This window comes from Gadus macrocephalus, chromosome 14 (assembly GCF_031168955.1).
Source record: "Gadus macrocephalus chromosome 14, ASM3116895v1".
Lineage (NCBI taxonomy): Eukaryota > Metazoa > Chordata > Actinopteri > Gadiformes > Gadidae > Gadus > Gadus macrocephalus.
The window spans coordinates 16,498,570-16,511,895 of NC_082395.1; the positions used below are offsets into that span (position 1 = coordinate 16,498,570).

Consider the following 13,326-nt stretch of genomic DNA (forward strand, 5'->3'; position numbering starts at 1 on the left):
TTAATGCTTTCTACCCTCCGCCGTTCACGTCTGCGGAACAACGGCGGCTAGATACGTTGTGACCTGTGAGCGCTCTGAGAGCTTATGTGTCAAGGACTCGTTTAGGAAAGCGGATAAATTGTTCGTCGCATGGTCTGGTCCTCATCAGCGAAAGGGCTTGAGGTGCCTGTTGGTTTGCATGCGCATTCAACAAGGGGCATTGCCACATCTTGGACCTTGTTTAAAGGGGTTTCGTTGCAGGAGGTGTGCGAATCCGCTTCTTGGGCTTCACCCATTACGTTCATGAGGTTTAACAGACTTCACGTTACTGCGCCTCGCTTGGCTCACGCTGTTTTGAGTTTAAACTCATAGGGAGCGCAGGATGCTCTGTCATGATTGGAATGGTCACGTATCGTTGAGGTTGGCCTGTCCAGCAATACGAGAGTAAACATATCCCATATGCGAGATATCTCATGATTGCTTGAAAGAGGTCTTAAGGTTACGACCGTAACCCCGGTTCTCTGATAGCAAGGGTTAGGTATCTCACCGGATTGCCCTTCTTGCGGTGAGCGAGAAGAGGTTTCTGCCTTGAATGACGCCGTACGCACGGTCAGATAATTATATAGGGGGCTGACCATTTTAATGGTCTGAAACGCAAGTGATTAGCGCCAAGCGCAAGTAGCTTTGTGGGCAGTAGTAGCGCTGTTGCTATTTTACCGCCGCATAAATGACTCTTGCGCCCGGTGCAAATCTAAAAAGGGTTGGTCTGAAGTAGCCTTATTACCCGTAGGTGTGGTTATGGCGTAACGTGCAATAAACCAATGAGAGGGCCATCTCACATCCCTTTTAAGAGCCATGAGCGCATTTGAATCTGACAATTTGATATTTTGCAGTCTCCAATGAGACAGATGCATGACCACATGAATTTCTAACTTCAAATGGCTCAGTTTATGGCCAAATAATATGGCCAAATAATATGGCCTAATTCACACATGGAATAGCGTTTTCTTCCACAACTTCAGAAACACTGAGTCCTCAAATAAATTTCGGCAAAGAAAACTTAACACACATATGATATGCGGTAACTGGTTCTATTCAATGATATACGCAATACATTAACAAACATCGTTTCTTACCAGTATTGTATGCATTATCGTTATCGACTTGTGTTCCTAATATGCATGTGTCCCCCCGTTAATATAGATTGCCATGGACTGTATTGTGTGTTACGTGTTTAGTTTGCGTGTGTTTAAACAGATGGACGCACACACGTGCGCCCGCTTTCATTATTCTTCTGCATACACAGAAGCGCGCTCGCATGCATTCATTCTATTTAAGACTCACTCGCGGTAAAACAATGTTTTCTCACAATCAAATACTGATCAATCCTAAAAGTTATGGGCTTGTACACGAAGTCTGTGTCAAGAAATGTTGTGTTTGCTGTACGGTGTTTGCAGATGCATTGATTTAAAAGTACAACTCATTACCGCTGTATCAGCTGTGAGGCTAGGTAGATGAGAAAAGCAAAGTGTATGCGCGAGGTGCACCAGCAACATTATACACGCGCCCTTAAAATAGCATCTGAACAACGTGCCACTGACTTTAAACCAGGTATTTCCTGGTTTGTGGCGCAATTGTTTTCTGAAACTGCAAAATAGCACCAGGGAATGTTAGCGCCAGAACACCACTCCTCCTTTCGCCAAACCGCCCCTCGGGGCGCAAGATCATTCCCTAATTTACAGGCGCGTGGCGGTGGAGGGAAAAGAACGCTCTGCACCAGTTGCAAACTAGCAACGACACATGCGTCAGTGTAGAAAGTAAATTGCGCCGGATACAAGATAGGGCCCAAAGTGCTTCTGAGGGATACGCGGGGAGGCGTACCCATATGTGAGATACCTCACTCATGCTATCAGGACCGGGGTTACGGTCGTAACCTTAAGTTCTCTGACGTCGTTGATATTTCCACAACGAGACGTCGGAGAACCCGACGCAGTCGTTTGAGATTCATAATATCGTGTAGGCGCATACCGTTTTTGGCCGTGATAATATGTATTATATGATATAAATATATATATATATTTACATAAACTTGGCACAAAAAGTAAGGAAATTTGTGTTTGGTAGATTATTTCTCTGTGGTACTAATGCTTTTTGGCAGTAAATCATATACTGTTGGAAAGCCTGTTTAGTTCCTTTTCAAATGGTGCCCCATTTGTAAGGAACATGCATTTGTGGGATGAGCAGCAGCGCTAAGTGTGTGGGTTGCGCCCATGAAAAATTGGCCAAATCTTTTCTGCCATTGCCAAACAGGTTATTTTACTGTTGCTATTGAACCTTGTTCTATTTCATTCCTACTGACCGCCAGAGGCGGTGCTTTAGCACTGGATGTTCCATCTCGCGCATGCGCAGGTCGAGTAATTATACCAAAAAAGTCACCTGTGACACCTGGGTGACCCGAGAAAGTCTATATATTCCGGAGTCACCCGAGGATCTGTTCCTTCTATCTTCTCGTGGTAGCGTATTAGCAGGACACAGAAACATTGTTTGTGTGATTGTTGGTTCGCCTAAGCCCGGTTGCTCATTTGTATGTGCCAGTGCGCGGCTTGGGGTCCAAGCCGCTCTCTATTTATTTAACCAGTTGCGTTCTTTGATTTGATCGCCAGTGAGTGGCTTGGGTTTCCAAAAGCCGTCACTGTGTTTTCCAGGCGCCGTCACTGTATTGTCGGGCGCATTGTTGCTCGGGTGCTCTCGCCTGTAGTTTGATTGCCTAGTCTGTGCTGATTGCTCTCCGGTGGGCTGCTTGAATTACCAAGGCTCGCCGTCACTGTGTTGTTGCCGGGGTGTCGCGTCGTTGCTCGGGTGCTCTCGCCTGTAGCTTGATAGCCTAGCCTGTGTTGATTTGCTCTCCAGTGGGCTGCTTGGGTTTCCAAGGCTCGCGGTCACTGTTATTGTCGGGGTGTCGCGTCGCTCGGGTGCTCTCGCCTGTAGCTTGCCGTCACTGTTATTGTCGGGGTGTCGCGTCGTTGCCCGGCTGCTCTCGCCTAAAGCTTGATTGCCTAGCCTACTGATTCATTTGCTTGCAATTAATTTGCCAACATGCTAAGCGCCCATAATTGTGTCGCCTGCATGGCCTCCCTGCAGGCGGAGGATGGCTACAGAACCTCCAACCAGCTCAGGGTGTACCAGCCGCGGCCCCTGCGGCTGCGCAACCCACTTATACAGAGGATGACATGCTGTCTACAGCTGCGTCCTGTAGCCTCTTTACAGAGGAGGAAGAGCAAGCGTCCCTTGCCTCTCAGGCGTTCACTCAAGGGTCTCTGGGCGGCTCGGCTAGAGGGCCAGTGTCCGGCCACGACACTGTTAGACCAGCCGTGCGAATGGCCCTGGCAAGACTGGGGTTGGATGAAGCTCCTGTTTCATCTGCACCAGTGAACACCTTTTTTCCACAGGCCGCTCAACCTTCCGTTTTCTCTTTGCTCTGAAAGAGAAAACTCTTTTTCCTCTGAGCCGTACATTGCAGAGCTTCATAGATGCTGGCCAGATTCAAGGGCTCTCTCTCAGCACACTAGTGATAGCAGAGTTCTGGCAACTATGGCCAATGCTGATTCTTTTGGCTTGGACCGGTTAGCTCCGATTGAGCCTGCTATAGCGTCCCTGGTTGTCTCCCCGGACTAGGCTCTGAGAACCGAGGCGCGCTGCCCTCGGCCCCAGTGCCGGATTACAGATGACCTCCTTACCAGGAGTTACAACATTGCTGCCTGTGTGGGACGTCTTGGGAATACGCTTTCTCACATCGTTCTGGCGCCGTCTCAGACTATACGGGGGTCAGGTGCTGATCCTTCAGCACAGACCCTCAGTGATGCTTCACTGCAAACTTTTGCGTACATGACTAGGGAGCTAGGCAGGTTAATGTCAACTGTTACGTTGGCGCGCCGCCAGGTTTGGCTGGCGCAGTCACCCCTGTCGGAGGTGTGTCGACAGACCCTCCGTTCTCTTCCAGTGGTCCCAGGCCAGACATTTGGGCCAGTTGCTCTTCAGGCCCTGGGGCGAAGTGTACAGGTTGGCCAGCAGTTTGCTAGCTTACGGCGTGCACCTTTGCTTCATTCTAGGCCGGGGGCCTCTGCGGTACCCCGTGCCAATAGCTCTCAACCACGTTCAGGTGGACAATCGAGGGGCCAGCACTTCTCAGCACGGGCTGACTAGCGCCGTAGCTCTGCCCCACGGGTGGCATTTCAGGCGCCAAGAGGTTCGGCGCCCAGCCGCCGCCCCCCCAGGGCCCCTAGGGGCAGGGGGGGTAGGTACTGAAGTCCAAGGGCCGGTCGTCGGACGCTTTTCTCAGCAGCACCTGAGCTACTGGCAAGAGCAGACCACAGACCCTTGGATAGTGTCCACGCTATCCAACGGGTACACACTCCAATTCCGACGCCGGCCCCCAACTTTCAGCGGGATCAAGGTTACCGTGGTCACCAATCCCGACAAATCCCTGGTGCTGAGACAGGAAGTAGCCACGCTCCTTGGGAATCGAAGTAGTAGAACCACAAGAACAGCTCGATGGGTTCTACTCAACCTACTTTCTGGTACCGAAGAAGGATGGCGGGTTTCGCCCCATTCTGGACTTGAGAGGGCTGAATCAGTTCCTCAAGGTTCTTCCCTTCCACATGCTGCGTGTTGCGGACGTCCTCCAGGCTATCGCTCAGGGGGACTGGTTCGTATCAATAGCCCTGAAAGACGCTTACTTTCACGTCCCTATTACCCAACGTCACACCACCAGCTTTCAAAGTACAATGATGCCACTGGTGGCTTTGTATCAATTTTATTCACATAATAATCCGTCCCTGGTATTTTGTAGTTCACCAAAACACCCTGAAACAACTTGAGTCTCACATACTTTTCCCACCCTAGGCCACCAACATTGCAAGGAGGCCAATGGCAACCAAGCACACAGTCCTTCCTCCCTCACTTTAAAAACCACCAGCTACCACTGATCCTTTCAGAAAGGATCTAAACATGTCTATCAGGTTTTGGAGAGGATTTCAGAGAGGCTGTGTAGGTTGCTGAATATCAGCTAATGTTTGTAAAAAATTAAAAAAAATCCTGTTGCGTGCGCACACAGGCCGGGATCCCTCGTAATCCGCCCCAACATATCAACACACATACGCTTGTGTGCACTGTTTTCTTTGAGATAAACACTGAACCAACAAGTTTTTTCAAAATAAAGCCTAGAAATGGAAAGGCTGGAAAAATCTCACATGAAAACAAGGCCTAGATGCAAATTCTTTTTTTTTAACTCTTTCCCAACCCGCTCCTATTCATTTATTAATTTTGTCTTTATTTCGAACAAAAAAAGTAAATAATAAGAAAAGCAAGTATGACATATCATACAAATACACATAACACAAAACAACAATAATTATAAAGTGTCATAAACTTTATAAAATAAATGTAGTGTCTGTGTCCAAAAAGAAGTGAGAGGAAGCAGACGCTTATGTATTCCCACCCCTTGTTCAACTGCTCGCAATTATCTGTTATACATTTTTCAGTTTTAAACAACTATTTACATAATGCGCATTCAAATTATTCATATTTATACATACTCTTATATTTGCAAAAAAAAAATTAAAGCTTTTACAATTAATTTTGTATAAGTACATCTTTTGTATAAGTACACCCCTGATGTATAAGTACATCAGGGGTGGCAGAACCATGTTTTGTCAGCCTTTGACGGCATAGCTCATTAGATATGCCAAATTACAATATCATTATTCAAAGTTTCTTGTGAGCTCGCCTCTCCCTTGTCTGCACTTGTCATTGTCTTGTCATAACACACCGAGCAGCTCATCCGTTCGCTTCATGCAACCTGCTCCGGACTCTCGGATCTCTGGCGTTGGGAAAAAGACGTTCTCGATGAGTCGCTATATTTACGCAATGCTCCTCGCAGCGAGCTCCGCGGCGGCTGGGAAGTACGTACTCGTTGAAAAAAAACTGAACTGGGCCGATGCGCAGTTATACTGTAAGACAGACTTCATCGAGCTTGCCTCCTTCTCCAGCAGCCAGGACATGGATGAGATCCACAAGGCGGTACAGAAAAAAGCTGGGTCTTTCTGGGTTGGACTGTATCGTGAAGATACCAACGAGGCGAGCTGGCGCTGGTCTAGGGGCGGCAACGCCTCCAACCTCCACTGGGAGGAACACCATCCGCACAGCTCAGGGCTAAGGGCTGTCCTATTGCGGGGCTCACAGGACGACAACTATCTTCTGGTCAGCGGGACAGGTACTGAGCTCCATTACTTCCTCTGCCTGAACACGGCGGTGGTGGTGACGGAGCGGAGGACCTGGGAGGAAGCGCTGGAGTACTGCCGGGAGAAGCACGACGACCTCGCCAGCCTGACCTCCGAGGCGGACCTGCTGGTGGCTAGCCGCGACATCCGTGAGGCCCTGATCGGCGAGCGTGTGTGGGTGGGGTTGAGGCACTTTGGTACCCGCTGGATGTGGTTGCAGGGGGAACCATTGGGAAACAACGCCTCCCTGAGGATGGGCCTGCAGGGGCATCCCTGCTCCACCTGTGAGACGCAACAGTGCTACACTTGTGGATCCCTGAGCCCCAGCGGAGAGCTGCAGGGCCTCGACTGCAAGACCAAGCTGCACTTCCTGTGCTACTGAGGGGTGCACTGCACTTCCTGTGCTGCTGAGAGGTGCACTGCACTTCCTGTGCTGCTGAGGGGTGCACTTACTCTGCTATTGAGGGCAGTGTTGCTGTGCAGTGCTCAATTTGTTTTGTTTTTTGCCTTTTATTCAAAATGATAGACGCTTTTTTGTATATTCAAACTAAAATATTTACATACACACACAGGGTCTGACATTAGTGTACCTGACACACACACACACACACACACACACACACACACACACACACACACACACACACACACACACACACACACACACACACACACACACACACACACACACACACACACACACACGACTTAGAATGAAAAACAAATGACACATTTAGCGCCAAGATTTTGCTATGTTCTGCTTGAATGTTCATGGGAATAGCCACAAGATGTTTAACTATTATATTTAACTTTTCCTGAGTTTTATCCTTCCAAACTATAATGCTATACATATACTAATAAAAAAAAAAAATGAAGCATAATACAAAAATCTAGTCAATAAATCATGTCAATAAAAATCTGTTAAAACCTAAAACCATGTATCCCTCATTAAACATAAGAGCCAAAATACATACCGAATGTATGCGTAATCACTACTATGTGTAAGGTCAACATGTATGCACGTACAATACACATGACATCTCAATTTCATCCAGGATCAATAAAGAATTTATCTCTGTACAGTGACCTATATGTGAATTAGAGGCCGCCCGATACTGGATGTTAGGGGCCGTAAAAAGGTGAAAAGGGTGAAAAAAGGGAGGACATCCGAGGAATGGGGGGTGCTGGTAGGTAAAGCAGTAAAGGAGGGCGGGGAGGGGCTTCGTGTCTGGATGGTACACCAATGCTATGAGGACTGGAGCAAGCCTTGTAACTGGCGCTGCTGTTCACAATATAAACAATATTCATAACCTCTAACCTTTTCTATCGTTTATAGACCTTCTCATGTGCTCAGACTGCGTGCCAGTTCCCATAACTAATTTACCTCCTACTATAAAGGTAGGGTATTTCCCCTACACATAGGTCACAAAACTGACATATTGTCTGGTCAAGCACATAAGCAACTTATCTAAGGTCAATTACCATAACTTTTTTAACAAAATAATTCACAGCCAAATAAGTTTCTGGGGAATATTTTTTGTGACAGTGAGTGCTCCATCTCCTCTTTCACCAGCTTCTTATTGCCCCTCCAGTCAGTAGCTCTTGCTCTGACCTGAACAGGCTCCTGAACCACCCCACACCCCCTTTAACATTTCTCCTTGAAATTGCAAGAATCACCCCTCCCTGAGGATGAGCCTGCAGGGGCAGCCCTGCTCCACCTGTGATACGCAACAGTGCTACACTTGTGGATCCCTGAGCCCCAGCGGAGAGCTGCAGGGCCTCGACTGCAAGACCGAGCTGCACTTCCTGTGCTGCTGAGGGGCGAGCTGCACTTCCTGTGCGGCTGAGGGGTGCACTTCCTGTTCTATTGAGGGCAGTGTTACTTTGCAGTGCTCAATTTTGTTTTACTTTTCTTTTTCATACAGAATGTATGCGTAATCACTACTATGTGTAAGGTCAACATGTATGCACGTACAATACACAAGACATCTCAATTTCATCCAGGATCAATAAAGAATTTATCTCTGTACAGTGACCTATATGTGAATTAGAGGCCGCCCTCTAATTCAATTATTTTTCTTATATTCAAAATGCCAGACACTTTTATTGTATATTCAAACTAAAATATTTACATTTCTGACGGACACAGGGTCTGATATTAGCGTACCTTGCAAACACAAACGTACACGCACACACACACACGATTGATTTAGAATGAAAAACAAATGACATATTTAGCACCAAGATTTTGCTTTGTTCTGCTTGAATGTTCATGGGAATAGCCAAAAAATGTTTAACTATCATCTATAACTGTTCCTAGAGTTTTATCCTTCCAAACTTTAACATGCTCTACATATACTAATAAAATACCTTTGTTATTGTAAAAAAGGAGCATAATACAAAAATCTAGTTCTGAATACATGCCAATAAAATATTTTAAAACCTAAAACCATGTATCCCTCATTAAACATAAGAGCCAAATTATACACAGTATGTATTCATATTCACTTCTATGTGTACAATCCACATGTTTGCATCTACAATACACACGACATTTCAAATTCATCCAGGATCAATAAAGTATTTATCTATGTACAGTATGTATATGAATTAAATATTAATTAGAGCCCGACTGATACTGGGTATATATATATATATATATATATATATATACACACACATATATTTACATCTCATTGCATCCTGGGGTTGGAGCTGATATACATAGAATATATAGATATCCAAAGAATATATTCATATACATAGAATAAATGGCAAGGGAGAGCTGTCTTTACTTATTTCAGAAAGGTATCAGAGAGGACTTCAGAGAAGGTGTTTAGGTCGGTGAATATCAGCTAATGTTTGTCCAAGATAAAGCCTGTTGCGTGCGCACACACAGGCCGGGATCCCTCGCAAACAGCCCCTCCGTATCGACACACAGAAACTTGCGTGCACGGTGTTCTTTGGGGTTAACACTGAACGGACAAGTATATAAAAATAAAGTGTAGAAATCGAAAGGCTGGAAAAATCCCTCATGAAAACAAGGCCTCAGCCTCTAACGACATAGCTCATTGGATATGCCCGAATGCAACATTCCTATTCAAAGTTTCCTGTGAGAGCGCCCTTGTCCCCTGTCTACGCTGTCAGATCACATCGGCACCTCATCCGCTCACCTCGTTCAACCTGCTCCGGACTCCTGTATCTCGGGCGGGGGGGAAATGACGTTCCCGATAAGAAGGTATATTTACGCGATGCTCCTCGCAGCGAGCTCAGCGGCGGCTGGGAAGTACGTAGCCGTGCAGGAGGCTCTGACCTGGCACGCTGCGGAGTCATACTGTCGGAATAACTTCATCGAGTTCGCCTCCTTCTCCAGCAGCAAGGACATGGATGAGATCCACAAGGCGGTACAGGGAATCACTGAGAGAGAATTCTGGGTGGGACTGTATCGTGAAGAGACCAACGAGGAGCAATGGCGCTGGTCTAGGGGCGGCAACGCCACCGGCCTGCGCTGGGCGAACTACCATCCGAGCAGTTCGAAGCACAAGGCTGCCCTAAGGCTGAACGTACAGAATGACAATTACTGTCTGGTCAGCAGGATGGGTGCTGAGAACAAATACTTCCTCTGCCGGAACTGGGTGGTGGTGGTGACGGAGCGGAGGACCTGGGAGGAAGCGCTTGAGTACTGCCGGGAGAAGCATGACGACCTCGCCAGCCTGGCCTCCGAGAGGGACCTGCGGGTTGCTAGCCGTGAGATCAGTGAGGCCGAGATCGATGAGCGTGTGTGGGTGGGGTTGAGGCACTTCGGGGCCCGCTGGATGTGGTTGAAGGGGGAGCTGCTGGGAAGCAACGCCTCCCTGAGGATGAGCCTGCAGGGGCAGCCCTGCTCCACCTGTGAGACGCAACAGTGCTACACTTGTGGATCCCTGAGCCCCAGCGGAGAGCTGCAGGGCCGCGACTGCAAGACCGAGCTGCAATTCCTGTGCTACTGAGGGGAGAGCTGCACTTCCTGTGCTGCTGAGGAGAGCGCTGCACTTCCTGTGCTGCTGAGGGGTACACTTCCTCTGCTATTGAGGGCAGTGCTGCTCTGCAGTGCTCAATTCGGTTTTTCTTTTTTTTTTGCCTTATATTCAAAATTCCTGACGCTTTTATTGTATATTCAAACTAAAATATTTACATTTCTGACACACACAGGGTCTGAAATTAGCGTAACACACACACACACACACACACACACACACACACACACACACACACACACACACACACACACACACACACACACACACACACACACACACACACACACACACACACACACACACACACACACACGATTGATTTAGAATGAATAACAAATGACAGATTGAGTGCCAAGATTTCGCTTTGTTCTGCTTGAATGTTGATGGGAATACCCACAAAATGTTTAACTATCATCTAGAGTTTTATCCTTCCAAACTATAATGCTATACTAATAAAATACACTAGTTATTATAAAAAATGAAGCATATTACAAAAATCAAGTTCTGAAATCATGTCAATAAAAATATGTTAAAACCTAAAACCATGTTTCCCTCATTAAACATAAGAGCCAAAATACATACAGTATGTATGCATATTCACTTCTATGTGTAAGGTCAACATGTATGCATGTACAATACATGACATCTCAATTTCATCGAGGATCAATAAAGCATTGATCTATTCTCTGTACAGTAACCTATATGTGAATTAGAGCCCGAACGATACTAGATGTTAGGGGCTGCAGCAGATACCGATATTAGGAAGTAAAAGAATGCTGGTATCAATATTTTGCTGATATACAAACTAATAATACACATATATATATATACATATATATATATATATATATATATATATATATATATATATATATATATATATATATATATATATATATATATATATATATATATATATATATATATATATATATATATATATATATACACACACACACATATATATATTAGGGTGCATCAAAAAACACAATTCTTGAATTTTGATATGGCTGGGTGCTATAAGTGTTCCAATATATGTAGAAACAACATATGCAAAATATTTTTCCAGTACATGATGATTTAGGGGGGCCACCACACATCTGTTTTTGTTGGATAAAGTGGTTAACAGTGCTCAATGGTCGCCATGGAGTTCTGAGGTAAACAATACTACATCTTAAGAAAACTGAGGTGATCTTTCTGTTTGAGGTGATCTTTCTGTGTTGGGTATGCAATATTACACATTACTATCATATCTGTAGTTGTGTCATTGTGTCATCAAGTTGTATTAATAGGTATTGGCACACACAAGCGTGCCACAAGATGGTAGACTTAGTCAATGCTAACAACAAGCTGCTGAAAATCTCCCTGGCCATGGAGTGAAGACTTGATGTCACATTTCCGTTGTGGCCTTCAAAGGTCGAAAACCTGATTGATAACCCAGAAGACCTAGCTTTCTTGGCCAGCATGAAGACTGACAGAGTGGCCACATTTGGTGTATTGGACAAAAAGCTGCAGCTCAAGGTGAAGCAGTGAGAGGAGCGTCAAGGTGCCGCTGCAGCCAAACAGCCGGCTGTGTAAAGGAGCTGGAGGAGATGACGGCAATGTCAAGCTTGGAGTCGGAGAGTGATGAGGAGTCAGAGGAGGATACTGACACAGTCTTTCCACCATCTGAGCCATCCCACAAGCATAAGAAGACTGGAACAAACGTCTTAATTCCACCTGACTTCCTTAGCCGACCAAGTGTCGTGTCATTGGCTACAAGGTTGAGGATGTCACCAATGCAACAGGCTGCATTCACACGTGGCCTTGTTGCAGTGTCAGGCGGTGAATGTAGACTCTCTCTGCATCTTACGAAACAGCTCACCGAGCAAGACGCAAAGAGCTGGAGACAATCAGTGAGGAACAGCACAAGCAGTGGACACCAAGTTAACACCGATGCTCAGCAATGTGCGCCAGGTGGAGGAGCGTCTTACAGTGGTTGGAAATGCAGAGCGGCTGAAACTGCTTGGTGTCCCGGCGATAAGAATTAGACCAATGAGGCATGTGGAGTGATCATTGCCCGGTTGACATGCAAGTTGCTGCAGGACTGGTGGTGCGCTGACCAGGTTGGCAACATGGCCTTTGACACCATTACCTCAAACACTGGCCATCTCACAGCAGCCTGCATTGCCATACAGCTCTCACTGGGCCGACCACAGCTTTGGTCTGGGTGCCGGCACCACATTGGTGAGGTCCTCCTGAACCAGGTTTTCACAGACCTGAAGGTGGAGACATCATGCTCGCCAGAGGTTACCTTGTTCACACGTCTCTGACAGAAATGTAACCTATTACCACAAGAATACAGCAGCTACTGGTCCCGCTACATTCCTGGCAACACGAGCAACCACTCCTGGGCAATTTACGTGCTGAACTTGTCAGGTGCGCAAAATAAGTCACTGACCACAAGCGAGGTGACTACCATGAGTTTGTGCAGCTGTGTCTTGTGTATCTGGATGCAGATGGTGAAGAGCAGACTGCAGTGACCTTCCAATAACCGGGAGCGCTCCACAAGGCACGATGGATGGCCAAGCTGCTCTATACACTCAAGCTGGCTTTGATGGAGAAGCACATCGAGTTGCTTCCCCAGGGCACAATCACCACACGCGGTAGCAGGTGCCGAAGATTCGGGCATTTGCCATTTTCATTAGACACATCTATGCAAAGTGGTGGTTGACCTGCGAGAAAGCTGTAGATGCTGCCTGGAATGACCTGACACTCTACCACCACCTGCAGGCATACAAGGCTGTAGATGAGGGCATTGCAGCATCCGCGATCAAGGTGATGGAGAGGCATCGCTGGTACCTAACTGTTGAGATGCTACCCCTGGCTCTCTTCAGCATAAAGGTGCCCAATGATGACAAGTGTGCACTTGCCAGAGCAATCTTGTAGCACAAGCCCGCTGATCTCCCCATGCACATCCCTGGGCAGCGCTTTGGCACTGGCTTTGTCAAGCCAATGTTCCCCACCCTCTTGCCAATCACCAGCTTGGCTGACCTCGCCAATAAGGATTG

The 13,326-nt window shown here is 46.7% G+C and overlaps 2 protein-coding genes across 5 annotated transcripts in view; one reads left to right on the top strand and one right to left on the bottom strand.

Annotated features, from left to right (window-relative positions):
- The window catches only part of tln2a (talin 2a), a 116,996-nt gene that overhangs the window by 35,142 nt on the left and 68,528 nt on the right, over positions 1-13,326 (bottom strand). The window lies entirely within an intron of this gene.
- On the top strand, positions 9,422-10,301 carry LOC132472169 (uncharacterized). Its single transcript, XM_060071648.1, has one exon. It carries the CDS (start codon positions 9,476-9,478, stop codon positions 10,244-10,246), a length of 771 nt encoding a protein of 256 aa, XP_059927631.1. The 5' UTR covers positions 9,422-9,475; the 3' UTR covers positions 10,247-10,301.

Coding starts and splice junctions, on each gene's coding strand:
- LOC132472169 (XM_060071648.1), top strand. CDS start 9,476: ATGACGTTCCCGATAAGAAGGTATATTTACGCGATGCTCCTCGCAGCG.